The sequence below is a fragment of the Argopecten irradians genome, chromosome 1, assembly GCF_041381155.1.
Source record: "Argopecten irradians isolate NY chromosome 1, Ai_NY, whole genome shotgun sequence".
NCBI lineage: Eukaryota > Metazoa > Mollusca > Bivalvia > Pectinida > Pectinidae > Argopecten > Argopecten irradians.
In genome coordinates this window covers 20,909,301-20,921,042 of record NC_091134.1, presented here as the reverse complement: position 1 = coordinate 20,921,042, position 11,742 = coordinate 20,909,301, and the positions used below count along the sequence as shown (strand labels likewise).

At 34.3% G+C, this 11,742-nt stretch overlaps 2 protein-coding genes across 3 annotated transcripts; one reads left to right on the top strand and one right to left on the bottom strand.

Annotated features, from left to right (window-relative positions):
• The first annotated feature begins 10 nt into the window (after positions 1–10).
• LOC138320473 (cell division cycle-associated protein 3-like) lies at positions 11–7,276 on the top strand. Of its 2 annotated transcripts, none has more exons than XM_069263440.1 (4): positions 11–82; positions 3,567–3,801; positions 4,259–4,438; positions 5,332–7,276. In XM_069263440.1, the coding sequence occupies exons 2-4, from the start codon at positions 3,576–3,578 to the stop codon at positions 5,586–5,588; spliced, it is 663 nt and encodes a 220-aa protein (XP_069119541.1). In that variant the 5' UTR covers positions 11–82; positions 3,567–3,575; the 3' UTR covers positions 5,589–7,276. The 2 variants fall into 2 exon arrangements, with proteins under 2 accessions (XP_069119541.1, XP_069119553.1); XM_069263452.1 differs by lacking the exon at positions 11–82 and adding an exon at positions 83–107.
• Positions 7,277–8,811: 1,535 nt separating this feature from the next.
• Positions 8,812–10,901, bottom strand: LOC138320482 (ceramide-1-phosphate transfer protein-like). Its single transcript, XM_069263464.1, has 2 exons — positions 10,737–10,901; positions 8,812–10,444 (listed from the first exon to the last, which is right to left on the bottom strand). Exons 1-2 carry the CDS (start codon positions 10,853–10,855, stop codon positions 9,934–9,936), a joined length of 630 nt encoding a protein of 209 aa, XP_069119565.1. The 5' UTR covers positions 10,856–10,901; the 3' UTR covers positions 8,812–9,933.
• Between the last annotated feature and the right edge of the window lie 841 nt (positions 10,902–11,742).

Below are 11,742 nucleotides of genomic sequence, written 5' to 3'. Positions count from 1 at the left end.
GGCTATGACCAAATGAAACAGAGAATTTGATTGGTAAAAGCGGGAACTTCAAAAAGACTGAAAGCATTTTTGGTAACAAGACGTAAGTATGATGCCAAACACAAGGCGTATGTTATAATTAATTATTTTGATTCGATAAGCAAACATGCATCTTCGTTTTTTGTATCTTTACTTTCGTTAATTGAAAGTTGTAGGCCTAGTTCATTCAAACTTTCGAAGAAGAAATGGATAAATTTTCCTTATTTCAAAATTTGTTGACAACACGCTAAAATTATTAGGTAAGGAGGGGGTTCGGGAGGTGCAAGATATGTACAGTTGTCCATCATACCATGGACCATATGCCCTAGGCTATCCTGTTCATTCTGATTTAATATGAAGCAAGGATTTATAAGTGAGAAGGATTCGTGACTGTCTCTTTACATTACTAAACACCACGCGAGACGCCCATGAACCGGGAATAAAAGCCATTTTTCTCAACAAATACTTGTATTATCGAGTCAAACGAAACACCAATGTAAAATTTATTATATTTCACAACGTTTATAACTTGATTTAAGGACAGAAGATTTAGAGGATATATCTTAAATTTTCGTTAAAAAAATACGACAGCTCATGAAATGACGGCCTGCTTCAGAAAGTAAGACGGTAACCCTCGCACCCGCAAGCTACATCCAAGGCTGCGCCGGCGGATATCAAAGGAAAATCAGCCGTCGCCCAACGTCACTGCACAAACACAAAAGCTCTTGCCTTGTACTCCCCCAAAACCCAGTGTCACTTATCTTTCTCATTTACGTCCTTGTATGAAGTTATGTACATTTTGTATACAGGTGCTGACAAAATAGGTTTTCTTCCGTGGTAGACATACATTTGAGTATTTTTCTGAGAACCTAACGAAAAAGTTTAAATAATAATAACAATCTTAAAGGAGTAAAGACCTACCATGTACGATCAAATAAGCGTCCATGGCGCTTAAGAATTGAAACAAATAACCTAAATAGGTACTTTTGATAATTACCAAATTTGGACTACCCTTTCATGAAAATGGAAAGTATTGCACAAAGTTAGCTGTAAGAGGAGAGGAGACAATGTAGCGGCCAGACCAGAATTCAGTGGCGTAGGAAGATGAAACTTAATGAGGGGGCAAAGATCCTCAATATTTTGTAAACCCCCCCCCCCCCCCTCGCGCCAAACACCCATAGGAGGAGAATAATTCTTCACACAAGCATATATTCTTTTAACACTTTTTTCATTAAATTTTGTCATTGAATATAATCTCTGTACACATCTATAGACAGTGGTGTCGCTAAAAGGAAATTAATGAATACGCAAATTGGCCAAATTGGCGTGCGAGTGCCGAATGCGCGATATTTAGGTGTTTGAGGGTCTCCCCCGGGAAAAATATTATGATTGAGAATGGCTGAGATGAGTGTTCCAATGTATTTGAATGATTTTGCGAGCGCCAAAGGCGCGAGATATTGGTGGTTGGGGGGTCCGGGGGTCTCCCCCGGGAAAAATATTACGATTGAGAATGGCTGAGATGAGTTTTACGATGCATTTTGATGAATTTGCAAGCGCCCTTAGGCGCGAGATTTTGGTGTTTCGGGGGTCCGGGGGTCTCCCCCGGGAAAATATTACTATTTAGAATGGCTGAAATTAGTTTTACGATGTATTTTAATGATTTTAAAGCATTCTTAACATGGTTATTATCCCCCGCGAAACGCGTTTGCGGGGGATATTGATTTGGGCTCTGTCCGTCCGTGCGTCCGTGTGTCCGTCCGTCCGTCCGTCCGAGTATCGTTTCCGGGCTATAACTCCTAAACCGTTCAACTTGGCTACACGAAACTTTCTGTACATGTTAGGCTAGTGCTCTAGTTGTGCCTTTTGCTAATGGGAACCTTTCATTTTCGATACTTTTTCTGTTACCATGGAAACTTATTCAAAAATACCATATTATTAAAGTTTCCTTTCTATTCCGGGCTATAACTCGAAAACCGTTCAACTTGGCTACACGAAACTTTCTGTACATGTTAGGCTAGTGCTCTAGTTGTGCCTTTTTCTAATGGGAACCTTCCATTTTCAATACTTTTTCTGTTACCATGGAAACTTATTAAAAAATACCATATTATTAAAGTTTCCTTTCTATTCCGGGCTATAACTCGAAAACCGTTCAACTTGGCTACACGAAACTTTCTGTACATGTTAGGCTAGTGCTCTAGTTGTGCCTTTTGCTAATGGGAACCTTTCATTTTCGATACTTTTTCTGTTACCATGGAAACTTATTCAAAAATACCATATTATTAAAGTTTCCTTTCTATTCCGGGCTATATATTGTTGTATGAATTTATTCAAGGACAATACTAAGCTCTGTTCAAATAGTTAAACCTACATGGATGACAATATCAAGATTTAAACTCTTAGTTACAATGAGCTTCATTTATTTTATGTTTGAGCTTTCATACACAACTGGGCGCGGGGGATAATGCCAAGCTTTGCGGCTCCTTGTTTTTCAATTTAAAGTTACCTAGCTGCATTTAGAAATGATAATTGTGAATGTCGTCATATCATTATGTAACCCTGCTCGATCTGCATACCGGCTTCACACCATAGGCATATTGTTGCGTAACTCAAAATAATAACAAATTAATTGTCTTGCTAAGACATATAAACAAAATAATCTTTTAAGAGAGACTTTTTGAAATAAAAAAAAAGCACTTGGCTAGTATTCGGAGGGTCCCGGGTTCAAATTCTCAGGGGCGTAGGAAGCGGGGGGGCAATTGCCCCCCCCGTCCTGGGGAACGGGGGGGCAATTGCCCCCCCGCTTCCTACGCCCCTGAGAATTTGAACCCGGGACCCTCCGAATACTAGCCAAGTGCTCTACTGACTGAACTACCTAGTCAAAGATGATCGACCCAGTCCAATCCCGCTACACTCCTCCCTCCTCTCTCGAAGTCTTCGTCCTTGAAGACATACAAGTCCCTTCCAAATACCACCATCAATATTGTTTAAAATATTACGAAGATCTACATGAACCACGGTTATGAAACAATAATGGTGTGATATACCTTTATATTTATATATGTAGTGATTATCTCCTCTGTTACTAAATCGGCCATATGTTTATGTCATATGTTTACAGTACTGTTAGGGTCCCTTAATGCTTGTGTATTATATATAGTGGTCATATGATACCTCTTGCATTACAACAACTTTTCTGCCATAATAGCAAGCTGACATCTAGATCTGTTGTTAAAATTATGATAATGGGAATAATTATATATATAAGCTATCATTAATATTTTCACATAATGTATGTGAAAATATTTCACTGTTGCAATGAATGACTCTAAACATTTTCTCTCCAATTTTAATTGATTCAAAACAATATTGAATAAAAAGATTATCATGATTTACCCAAGTTTTGCTTTGCATGTCTGTTGGCAAATGTAATGATCATGACAGAAGAAATATCCTGTTTAATTATAATCTTGGCCAATTTATCTCCTTCATAATGACAACAAGTATATAAAGTAATATATAACCAGTATATATAAGATGTATTGTTCCAGAAAGAAAACATGGGTCTTGCCAACAGTAAAACTGACTTTGGTGAAGGAGAGATGATCACACCTCCACGCACCGGTACACACAAAAGAATAATGGATCATGAGTTTGACCCCAGATCACCCTCAGTTGGGATAACGAGGACGCCCATTATAGTGGAGAAAACCCCTGAGGGTCTGTTGGATCCTCGGTCACCATCTGTAGGAATAGTCAGGACTCCTATTACTACTAGCATGCATGGTAAGATCAGTTCTCATCGTAAGTATATAAATGATATATCTAAATAAAAAGAAAAGAACAAAAAAGATTTGAAATTAAAAAAGAAATTAAAATAACATACAACTGAACAACATATTAATGTCTGGATCATCAATCAATACCACTTGTAGTATTCCCTTGACACACAAATATAGGGCAATATGTGGGTTGATATCCCAAAACGATGCGAACAAAGTATAATTTACTGTTGATTAGTCTCACCGTCGTGTGATTTATGACATCATCGATCATTTGACACGAGTTTGGTGATGTCATAAACACCAAAAGATTGGACTAATCAGAAGTTAACTGTTCCCACATTGTTTAGATACCTCAAAACCCCTTTATTATTTAAGAATAGAATAGTTTTGCATCCTTACATCCTAAGCTGAAATCATTTTTAGTATTTATTGCTTACCACTTTCCCATGTCTTAATAGAGTCACGTCTGACCCAGGATCGGCTGCCATTAATGCCAAACCTTGTCGATGAAGGAGATGATGATACAGATGAAAAACTAGAGGATACAGATGACCTTCTACGCGAGTTTGATAACCTTCAGAAAATGACAATTGGAGAGAAAAAGCTCAAAGATGACCCACTTCAATATGTATATAAAGGTATGCAAAAAATACTTAACGATAAATAAGTTGATAACAAATACCGGTAATTACTTTTAACCAACATAGGGACATGGGTGTTTATTGGGTCGAATATGGTATTGACAGTTTCACTTAAAGCCAGGAAATCAAACTTCTTATTTGCTCTCACCATTAACCTGATATTATATCTTATGAAAAACTACCTTTTATGAAACTATCAACAATGCCAATACATTGTGATAGCTTGGACAGCTAGGTAAAACTTTGTCCAAAAATCTTTTAAGGGACAATTCAATGAGGCTTATTCTGTTATATAACCACGAAGTAAAATAATACATAAATGTATTTTATATTCCTTATGAAACATATAACAACTAAAAAAGTATTGGCAAATTCCAAGACATTGTTGCCGTAAGTATTTTGATTGATACTGTTGAAATTCCAAACCGTTGATCAAAACGGCCAAAGGCACATTCGTTAATCAAATGGAATACATAACCACTGAGGAGTTTGTGAAATTATATTTAGACAAGGACATGCACCTAATAATGTAAACACACTATTGTAAGGGCGATTTGTATAGTTCTAGACAAAAAATTCTTTAGTACACTGGCAAGGGCCAGGGTTCCGCATACAAGACGTATGACCACAATTAATGTGTAATGACACCAAGCGAGTTTGAACATTTCACATGCATTTCACTACAGTTGGGCTTTTCTGACATATCACAGTAAAACCAACTAATCTAATTTCCATTAGAACTGGTTTGTTTTGATATGCAGTACATCATTTATAGGTATATGCAAATTTTACTAAAGTAATCTACTCTTAGACTAAATTGTCCCTTTAACCCTATTAAATAACAAGTTGACCAAATTTACAATTTTATAGTAAATGTGTAATTGTTGCAGATCAAGTGGAGACAACTATGCAGAGAAAACCAGCAAAACCTCCTCAACCCAAACAGTTGTTCCCAAAACGTCACTCCTCTCTTAACAAGGACAATACACGATCACCCCTGGCAACAAGGACTGTGGATATGAACTCACCTCGTGTTATCATTCAACAGAAACAGACCAAAAGGATGGAGACGGCCAAATCGTGTGTACAGGAGGTGATAGGTAGTGGTCGGTACTGTGTGCAGGAGAAGGAGAATGTGGAGTACTGAATTTTGTGGAGTAATATATATGTGTAGTGTTGATATTATCAGGTCTTTGTTAGACTGAATTTGAATCATTTCTTTATTGTTGGACATTTCCCATCACATTGAAAGAAAGTGTGAATGTTTGATTTGTATTTATGGGGAAATAAACTTTGCGACAAATTAGGAATGGTTACAGTTTTTATACCTCAAAAGTCAAATTCTGCTGCAGTCTTCAACATGTTTGTCATCTCATGGTCACTTGCTCTATCCTATATATGAACTGGATTATGATCATTGAATAAAATCAGAGTTTTGCTGAAAGGATGATACGACTGTACTTAACATGGTCATCTTAATTTTGTATTTGCAGGTACTTTCTGTCGTGATTTGAAGCTTTCTAATAATTTCATAGAAAGAAATATTTGTGGTTAGGTGATGAACAAAGATAACATGTTTCATTGTTTTTTGTGGTTCCATAACAAGATACAACCATGAAAACAACAAAAGTTTATATATATACCACAAACATTTTATGTTACACAATAACTAATAAAGATTTACATTACAGATTTGGCTGAATTTGCGTTTAAATAATGTACATATATGTCTGTCCATTTGTAAAATTACAACAATGTAATGTATAAATAGGGTTGATTTTGTCAGTTATTTTGCTATTGGATTTTTATCTAAGATCCTTTAGGCGGAACTGAAAATCTAAATTTATTAAACATGATTTAATATGTATATTTTGGATTGTTCCAGTAAACTTTAAATATGCAGTATTTCATGCCATTTGTATGGATTGTGTACTATTTTTATGTATACAAATTAAATTAATTAGAGACCAGAAAAGATGTTAAATGTAAAATGCAACATGACATGTATATTCCTATAGTGGAATACTGAACTTGAAATCCAGTTCAATCCTCTGAAAAGTTAATAGAACTAAATCCTATCGACTTTTTTATCAAGTTTTATGTGTATGCATTAAGCTATATTTTTTTTTCTTTTTAGAAAAATGTACATACATATGATCATGATGGTGTCGTGGCATTTTGTATTTCTTTCCTGGCTATTCAAAGATCTCTATCAAAATGAGAAATTGAGTTCCGTTTAACAACCGCACTATATATGGCTAGTCTATTAACTGTATTAAAGACTGTATTAAAGGAAAGCTTTCTATAACACAAAGACATTTTCCTCATTTTAAAAATACACAGAGCAAACTACATCAAGTCTAAAATCACATAGTATTTTGACAGCTGAATGTATTCATTGATGCATTGCTATGTGTAAATAATGTAAATAGCAGTAGCTTTGAACAGTATAATACATAGCAGCTCTTTTAGTATATATTAAGATATCTAAACAATATTTAAGTTTTATGTACATTTGTATAAAGCATTCCTTACACAGTAACCTGCTATATATTTTGCTTATATGTTATACATGTATTTTGATTGTAGGAAATAGTATTACAGTTATTTCACTATAATTATATTGCTGTGACTCAGTACTGTCATTTTTGCTGTCCCTCTAAATATTCCTCTAAAACTATACATCTTCACCTCTTTATCTATAAATGCTGATATTCAAGCATTTTTTGACATTATAATTAAGTGCATAGTGTTGTATAAATGTTGATAAATAATATGTGGAAAATAAAAATAAAAAAAAGTGAAAGAAAGAAAAATTAAAAATTTAATAATCTGCACGACGTTTTTTCATTTTTTTTTATAATGAATTTTTAGTATGCAATGCATGAATTTCTAACGGGTAGTTGAAATTGGAGGCCCATAGACCTTAATGGTCATGTGACTATTTGGTCTTAGTTATGTATTTTATCAAAATAATTTTTTTCAACTGTACAATATATATAATATATGCAGTAGTGATTTTTTTTTTTTTTTTTTTTTTTATAAACAACTAAAAAGTTTTGACATTTTATACTTGCATCTCTTTAGTAGTTTGTTTCTGATATATTTGACTTCAGCAATCTTGAAAATATGTTCATGTCATACATGTAAAGAACTTAAAAGTGCTTAATCCAGCATGCTACAGGCCCAATATCCTAGTTCTTTAGGATTATCACTTATTGAGAAGCTGTTCAAAGATCTTGACCTCTGTATGACCTTGAGAATAGGTTAGCCCTTCATTCCAATGCCATTAGTTTTTGACTACTACAGTCTCAATATAAGTCTCCAGGGCACTTTTTTAGTTATAGACAAGAAGTTGCTTAAAGATATTAGCCTATTTAGCCCTGTGACCTTGAATGAAGTTAAAGGCCAAGGTCATTATTTTGAACAAATTTGGTGTCACTTCATTCTAGCATCATAGCATGATGCAACCTCAATATCAAATATATATATATATTGAGCATACCTAAGTGGATACCACTTTTTCAATCAAACTGTTAATAAGACAACATTGAAGCCGAGAACACGGTGAGTCACCATGGACATATATCTTTCTGAACTCTCCTGAGAACAAGTCATGAACTTTCCAACTTCCGCAATGATCATAACTTCATACCTATGTGGTGACCAGTTTAAAATGAAGGCATGTTTAAAAGCATTACTAATTTCAACAACTGCTGTACCAAACTTACTATAAAGAAATCATAATAGATATTTTTGATATTGTAGTTTTAACTACATCTAAAAATACCGGTATTAACAATATCAGAGTCGAATCTAACTTTACTTTTTGCAGTTATATTACCGTGGTTACATCTATTGTGACTTTAAAGGATGACCCCTGTGATCTTGAATAAAGGTCAAGATCATTCAATTGAAGAAACTTGATAGCCCTTCAACCCAGCATGCTGCAACCCCAATATGCGACCAAAGCCTGATTCGAAGGATCATATCATCTCAAAATTTTGAAAAAAGGCCTTGGTCAAAAAATTTCACTAATAAATAGCATATAGTTTAGTTTGGTGACAAAGTAACACAACTAGATAGTGTAAGTTTAAAACATTTAATAAATACATTATCAGGAGTGAAGGAAATCAGGATGTTACATATCCACAACGTTCAAACATTAACGACGGAACTTCAACACAACTCAACATAAATATCACAGCAGAAGGTTTCATATTATTTCACTGAACAGTTACTTTGTTAATACATGTATACAGATAACAATACAAAATGCTCCTTACATTTGTAAAGTTTTGTAAATACCATGTAAAATGTGGCTTGGCTCTTTATATTAAATATTTCATTATAACTTCCATATATATATAAGTAGATAAGGTAAAATGTCTCATTGAAGAAAAGTATTATGGTAGTGCAATATAATTACCCAATTTTGTAATTATATTCAAAATTTAAATTAGTCATTATGTATTGGTATGGATATCAATTTAATACATATAAGTACTGTATTAAGAATTTTGGATTTATTTGACACCAAGATGTTAAACCAAAGAATCAATCAAATTGATCATTGATTGCATTCACTTTTGATATTAATTTTAAAATATGTTTATGATATAAAGTAAGATACATTTAATGAATATCTTAGTAATGTTTAGACTGCCAAGAATATTATAACCAAATGTATTTGCTACATAAATTATCTAAACAAGATAGGATTACTCCATTAAAAGTGTTTACCGTAAGTATTTACAAGTGATTGAAGAGACACAGCCTCATTTCAATAAATAAATTGTCATGGTCGAAATAAAATTATTTTATGAAGTAAAATACCTGGTCTAAATGCAAGCACTTGTGTATATAAAGATGATAAATTAAGCTTCAAAGGAAAAACCATATACATATTTAAGCTATTTAAAGGCTCACTACATTTCTGAAACAAACAAAAAAGTTTTAATAACAATACTTTAAATTACAATATTCTTTTAAACTTATCTTCAAAATTCTCTGAATTTATTGAGGATAGCCCTGCAATAAAATAACATGTATTGTTTTTTTGCAACATAGAGAATTCCAACAATCATTTTATTTGAATTTCAATTTGACACATAAAACACTGTCTAAAGTTTGACCCAATAAGCCTCAATTTTACTAAACCAGTAATTCAGTAAATGCACACAGTCAGGGAAAATATGAAAACTGTACACATCTTCTGGAGTAGAAACAAGCTGACCAAAGCATGAGCTGTATTCCATTTATTCACTTTCCTTATTTGATTTATCATATTCTGTTGATTTATGGTTTACTTATGCGAAAGGTAAGTCCAAAGTTGGTCCTATTAAGCGACAGCACTTGTTCATTTTAGTTTTCAATCTAGGTATCCCAATAGGCTATATTGTACTAAAGTGATCCTCAAAACATGTGTAGGTGTAGAAAGAGGGTAAACATTATGTCAAACGTATAAACTAAAATTCCTAATTCCATGAACATTATGGTAAATCAAGCAGCTTTTCTTTCTGGTATATATCTTGAATGATATCATACATTTGTCTCTGAAGATTTGCTGCTTCCATCAAGTCCTCAACTTTTGATTGATCATCGTGCATCATGATCTTCTCAAGCAGCTGTTTACGTGAGGGGAGTGTGTACGTGGCCACACCCACACCTTTACGTATAAGCCAGGGATGATGCTTGGATAGAGTGGCATTATAAGCCGTTGCTGTTATAGATGACATCTTTGCCCCTTCTTCTGCATTCCTTACATCTGTCATAAGTCGAGCTGTGAATTCCATGGCACGATGAAGTCGCAGCAATGTCCTAGCTCCTGAAGCTTTCTTCTTATTATCTGTAGTTTTTTGCTGTACCTCATAGTTAATCATACTCTGTACAGATATATAATGGTCTCCTTCATCAGATTTTCTATAGTCCCTCAATATTTCTATCTTTTCCACAACATCCGCTACAACAAATCCAAATATACTCCCAAGGATACCGAATAATCTAAAATAGAAAAAAAGATAATCATTTTTTATATAAATCTTGATTTACCAATGAGATTACTTGAGAAAATAAATTTGAATAATACATGATTTACATATCTTATTTACTTAAGTATTATTTTATGGGTTCATTAAGATTTAATTAAGTCTTTTCGACAAATGTGAACAAGTTCACGTATTCGAGAACGTCGCATATAAAGATTATTCTCAAGTGACGGTAAACTGACAGTTACCATGGTGGACCGAAATCTTTTGGGTCTGTATTAATCCTTTGAATAGAGGAAGCCACTTACTTGCTTAACTCCTCGTATGCATTTACATAGGAATCTAAATCTACTACATTGTCTTCCCGAATACAGCTAAGAAAGAGCTGATTCAGCTTGGTAAGATTGAAGTTTTCGTTGTCGGCCATTTCCAGTTTCGGCGTCAAACAGGGCGTCTCATGGACCCTGATGCGATCTGTCTAACTCTGGAACCGGAGAATAAAAAATTCCGGATTTTCACATGTTTCTGGTAATAGCCCTTTAGGTACCTTAACGAAATGCATTGCATTAACTTATTAATAAATAGGACTAACTTTTTTTATTCTATAATTTCAAACCTGCTCCACCGCCCCCAGAGCACAGGGACCTGGCACAATTTTGTTTTAATCCATGAGTTTTTTTTTATAAACGGGATCTATATATCAGTGACATATACCTTAGGTCAAAAAAAGTGTGTTTGCTTAGAGTTACCCGACCGACCTTAATCCCCCCCACCCCCGACCCTATTTTTTTTCCACTTTTCTACGAAATAAAATTAAAAATCCAGATTTCGATCCTACGGTTTGACTGATTGGACCTAACTAGTTCGTTCGTGTATTAATTAAAGACGGACCTGGTGATTTTATACTGTTTTCAGACCAGCCTTGGCAAAGCCCCCACAGGCCTGTATCAAAAACTGCAGGTCCGTCAGGATTTATACTTGAAATAATGACTTTAACCAGCGGTCGAACCGGTTGTTCCGAATAAACGAAAACGGCTCTGTTCCAGCCAGCCTAACTTTGGAGTGAAAGGCGCTAAACAGTCGTGATATGGGTTGTTTTAGCGTTTTGAAATGCATGATTTAAAAGAAACACATTCAATTTTCAATTAAAGCAAAATGAGTTCGGGTGTTTTCCAGTTGTTTCATCATTTTCTGGGATGTGAATCAGCTAATCTTTGTGCGTAGATTTTGTGATTTTGGCTTGGTTTTTGAGGTATCCATTAGAGCCGTGTACCTAGCATATTTTTCGTAAATTTCCCGATTCATCAAGTCATA